This window comes from Lolium rigidum, chromosome 6 (genome assembly GCF_022539505.1).
Source record: "Lolium rigidum isolate FL_2022 chromosome 6, APGP_CSIRO_Lrig_0.1, whole genome shotgun sequence".
NCBI lineage: Eukaryota > Viridiplantae > Streptophyta > Magnoliopsida > Poales > Poaceae > Lolium > Lolium rigidum.
Window position 1 is genome coordinate 340,201,810 of NC_061513.1, and position 4,457 is coordinate 340,206,266.

The window sequence follows — 4,457 nt, forward strand, 5'->3', positions numbered from 1 at the left end:
CAGCGGCGGCCATGGCCAAGATACATGCCGCCGGCCACCAACCGCGCGCGGACCTCGACGTTGACGGGAACAATACAACGTATAACACATGCGGCCGGTGGTCACCATCAAGGGACATCAACGTTTCGAGAGGCCGGGGCTATCGCAAAGGGAGAGCCTCGACCTCGATGCATAGGAAATACTGTCCTTGATCAGCGTAGTCTACTTGCGTCAGATCAGGATCGCAAGAGTGCACATTTTGGCTGTCAGAGTTGACTAACGGATCATAATCACAGCGTAGTAACTGGGAGAATAGTTAATTATAACGTGCTCTGCATGGATGCATGTTAATACAACTCGGCACCCCACTTGATATTCTTTTTTGATGATTGCAGCCCAGTTATTAGCATGAGGCTAATTCGCAAAAAAAAAAGTTGTTAGAATGAGGCTGTCATTTGATTTGATTGGGCTACGTATTTCCCTTAGGTTCCAAAATAAAAACTATTACTAGACCATCAAGAAAATTCACCCTGACGTCTCAGTGATTGCAAACCCTTTTACTAAACCAGCACGTACCCTAGCTACAAGGGATCTTAACCCGAAATCTTCCATGTGTCCAGCATGGTTCATACTGCCAGCAACTAGCAAGCATCACCGGCCGTGCATGGACCGTTCTCTTGTCTAAAACCGTGTCCCGGTAAACAGGATCTCTTATAAAGATCAGGTAAGCATGATCTGATATGTGCGTCGCCTAAAAAAATATGATTATATCTCTGCATACTTACTGCTCATACTATTTTGTTAGCTAGAATCAGATCAGGATCAGAAGCATACATTGTAGCCGTTGGCAACTTGGCTCCAGAGTTGACTACGGGATCAGCGGAGTCCACATGACGCCGGATCAGAATCGCAACAGAGTACATTTGAGGAGCTTTTTACGGTACCCATACGCTAGAGGGACAAACTGATCATAATCACGAAATCCCATTCCAGTATTATTGGTGTTCTACAGCATAGTAGTTCCAAGAATTGTTAATTGCAGTGCAGCTCTGCAGCTAGCCCACTTGACACTCTTTTTCGATAACTGCAGCCCAGTTGTTAGCATGAGGCTGACATATCCGATTTGATTGAGCTGCGTATTTTAGGTTCCGAATAAATAAACTTACAGCAGCAACTTTCACCCGGACCGGACGTCTCAGGAATTACAAACCCTACTATTACTAAACCATCAATCTTCAAAGGATCTTAATCAGAAACCATCCATGTTTCCAGCATGGCTGATGGTTTCGCAGCAAAAAAAAAAAAAAAAAAAAAAAATCGCCCGCAGATAGTTAGCAAGCAGAATGTGATATACGTGCGTGTTGAAGTACGATTATTTGTGTGCATCCATATGTATATGTCAAACCTTGACTTATGTGGCCATCGAACTATCATTTAATCTGCTTGGTTGAGAATGGCTGGCCGGCCTCGTGCGTTGCCGTAAATTGTGGATGACTCAATCTGCCAGCTAACTAAATGAGATCAACCAATCGGAATAGTTTGATACTAGGGGACTAGTATTTTAACACATGCATGCTCGACCTACCGGTAGGTTGGATCTCTCTTCCGCGGCGCTGCTGCTGCTATAAGTACCTATCGGATCTGCGCTTCAGTTCCAACAAGAAGCAAAGCAAGAGTTCGCAAGCTAGCTAGCCAGCTCCCTTGCTAAACACTTACACCGCCTGACGGTCGAGACTTGTGGCCGGCAAGGCAATGGTGGGTGTGGCTAAGATGCCGTCGACGTCGAAGGTTTGGTTAATTGCTGCAGTCTTCATGCTTGGAGCAGCAGTTGGCCTCGCTCAGAACACCCTGCACTACGACTTCTTCGTAAGTCTCCTTCGTGTCATTGCAATATGTACATGCATTTTGGTTGATGCATGTGTCTATACTCTATACTTACGATATCGATCGATCGTATGATTTTGCAGGTGAAGGAGACTACCTACTCAAAGCTCTGCTCGAACAAGAGCTTGCTCACCGTCAACGACATGTTCCCCGGCCCGACCATCACCGCGCGAAAGGGGGATATAGTCATCGTCAACGTGCACAACCAAGGCCCTAAAAACATCACCATCCACTGGTAATTACTAGTCTACATGTCGATCAACATGCTCTGCATATATGCATACCAAACCAATGATAATGATATTTTTTCCAAGAGTACGCCAAAGGGTACCTTTTTTTTTCACAATACGCCAAAGGGTACCTTAATTTTATGTAAAGGCAGAATAATACACAAGAATCATTCCATGAGGCAGATCAACCTAACCAATGAACTTGAAAATGGCATCCGCAGGCACGGCGTGGACCAGCCCCGGAACCCCTGGTATGATGGGCCAGAGTTCATCACACAGTGCCCCATCCAGCCAGGAACCAACTTCACTTACGAGATCCTTCTGTCCGAGGAGGAGGGCACCATCTGGTGGCATGCGCACAGCGGCTTGGATCGTGCCGGCATCCATGGCGCCTTCATCGTTCATCCCAAGAGAGGCACCGAGTACCCCTTCATCAAGAGCACAGAGCTGCACAAGGAGATACCCATCATCCTCGGTATACCTAAAGCTATTGAATATTCTTGATCAATCCAACCAAAATACTGAATTGAGTGACTAATTACGTCTCTGTGATACGCACGCATGCAGGTGAGTGGTGGACCTCCGACCTGAACCTTCAGCTAGAGGAGTACCTGAAGACTGGCGGCGAGATTCATAATTCGAATGCACACACCATCAACGGCGAGCCCGGTGACCTGATGCCGTGTGGAAGGGGGCACGCTTTCAAGGAGGACGTGCTCACCAACAAGACATACCTGCTACGGATCATCAACGCTGGACTCGACAACGACATGTTCTTCGCCGTGGCCGACCACCTTCTCACCGTCGTCGGCACCGACGGCCGCTACTTGAAGGAATTCACCGTCCAAACGCTCATGATCTCGCCGGGACAGACGATGGACGTGCTGCTCAAGACTAAGGAGTTCCCGACCTACCGCCGCTACTACATCGGCTCACGGACGTACTTGTCCAACCCCCGGCTCGCGTTCCAGAACGGCACCGCCACAGCCATCCTGGAGTACCAGGACGCGCCGCGCGCCCGCGGGGGGCCGATGCTCCCCAACCTTCCGAACAACACGGACCACGAAACCGCAATACAGTACACAGCGCAGCTCCGGTCTCTGGCCAGTACGGCGCACCCGGTGGCCGTGCCGGAGGTCATCAACGAGCGCATGATCATCACCCTGGCCGTCAACACTCTCCCATGCGCCGTGGGCGAGACGTGCAGAGGGCCAGGCAACAACTCCCGATTGGCGGCAAGCCTCAACAACGCCAGCTTCGAGGACCCTCACACCGACATCCTAGACGCATACTACTACTCCACCAAAGGCATCTACGAGACAGACTTCCCCAACGTGCCCCCCTTCCTCTTCAACTTCACCAACACTAACGGGTCCAGGAGGTATTGGCCCACAAAGCGCAGCACCAAGGTGAAGGTGCTAGAGTACGGCACCGTCCTGGAGATTGTGTTCCAGGACACCGACATCCTAGGCGCCGAGAACCACCCCATGCACCTGCACGGATTCGCCTTCTACGTGGTAGGGAGAGGTTTGGGGAACTTCAACGCGACCACGGACCCAGCCAAGTACAACTTGATTGACCCTCCGTACCAGAACACGGTCACCGTGCCCACCGCTGGATGGGCCGCCATGCGTTTCAAGGCAGAAAATCCTGGTAAGTTATTTTTAGCTTCATTCTGGGCTTTGACTTTTAGTATCATGTTTCATTCAATGTGTGCTTATACTTTGAATTATGGTCAGGTGTGTGGTTCATGCATTGCCATTTCGATCGGCATACGGTGTTTGGGATGAGCACCACATTTATCGTGAAAGAAGGCACCACTCCGGAATCTAAAATGAGGCCTCGCCCTGCGAGCATGCCAAAGTGTTAGTTGCCCTGGTCGATTTCGGTTGAGGGTAGTAACAATAATAAACATGGTTGTCAATTTGTTTCAACTTCAGTTTCATTGTTTTAAGCAAATGGTCCTATTAGGTAGTGCTGAGGATTGAGCTCTTTTTTCTTCACTAGACAGAAAGAGAAAATGAATATCCCTATTCATTATGTGATGTAATTTCTTCAATTTGTTTCAGCTTCTATCTCTAAATGGTATCAAGTTATGTTTTGTTACGTAACTTTGTTCATTGTCCCCATGAGAAGATGAAGTCCATGACTAAATATCTAGGACAAATGGATGCGATCTAAACATGACTTGTTTCGTAATTCCCCACTGAGTTTTGTAATAGACGGGACTACCCACTGGACGAGTCCCACTCCTCCAAAGGGGTCTTGTTACAGGGAAGAAACACTGCCATCTTTGTTTTTTTTTTTTTGCGAAACTGCCATCTTTGTTGTTGGTGAGAAGAGATTAAAGTCAAGTGGTTAAAG

The 4,457-nt window shown here is 48.4% G+C and overlaps 1 protein-coding gene across 1 annotated transcript; it reads left to right on the top strand.

Moving 5' to 3' along the window:
- The first annotated feature begins 1,749 nt into the window (after nt 1–1,749).
- LOC124664880 (putative laccase-9) lies at nt 1,750–3,963 on the top strand. Its single transcript, XM_047202300.1, has 5 exons — nt 1,750–1,845; nt 1,947–2,098; nt 2,315–2,568; nt 2,661–3,746; nt 3,833–3,963. The coding sequence occupies exons 1-5, from the start codon at nt 1,750–1,752 to the stop codon at nt 3,961–3,963; spliced, it is 1,719 nt and encodes a 572-aa protein (XP_047058256.1).
- The last annotated feature ends 494 nt before the right edge of the window (nt 3,964–4,457 follow it).

What these genes read in the sequence shown, in the direction of transcription:
- LOC124664880 (XM_047202300.1), top strand. Translation starts at nt 1,750, where the DNA reads ATGCCGTCGACGTCGAAGGTTTGGTTAATTGCTGCAGTCTTCATGCTT. An exon ending in AAAAACATCACCATCCACTG is followed by an intron (nt 2,099 to 2,314) that starts GTAATTACTAGT and finishes TGGCATCCGCAG; the next exon opens with GCACGGCGTGGACCAGCCCC. An exon ending in TTTCAAGGCAGAAAATCCTG is followed by an intron (nt 3,747 to 3,832) that starts GTAAGTTATTTT and finishes AATTATGGTCAG; the next exon opens with GTGTGTGGTTCATGCATTGC.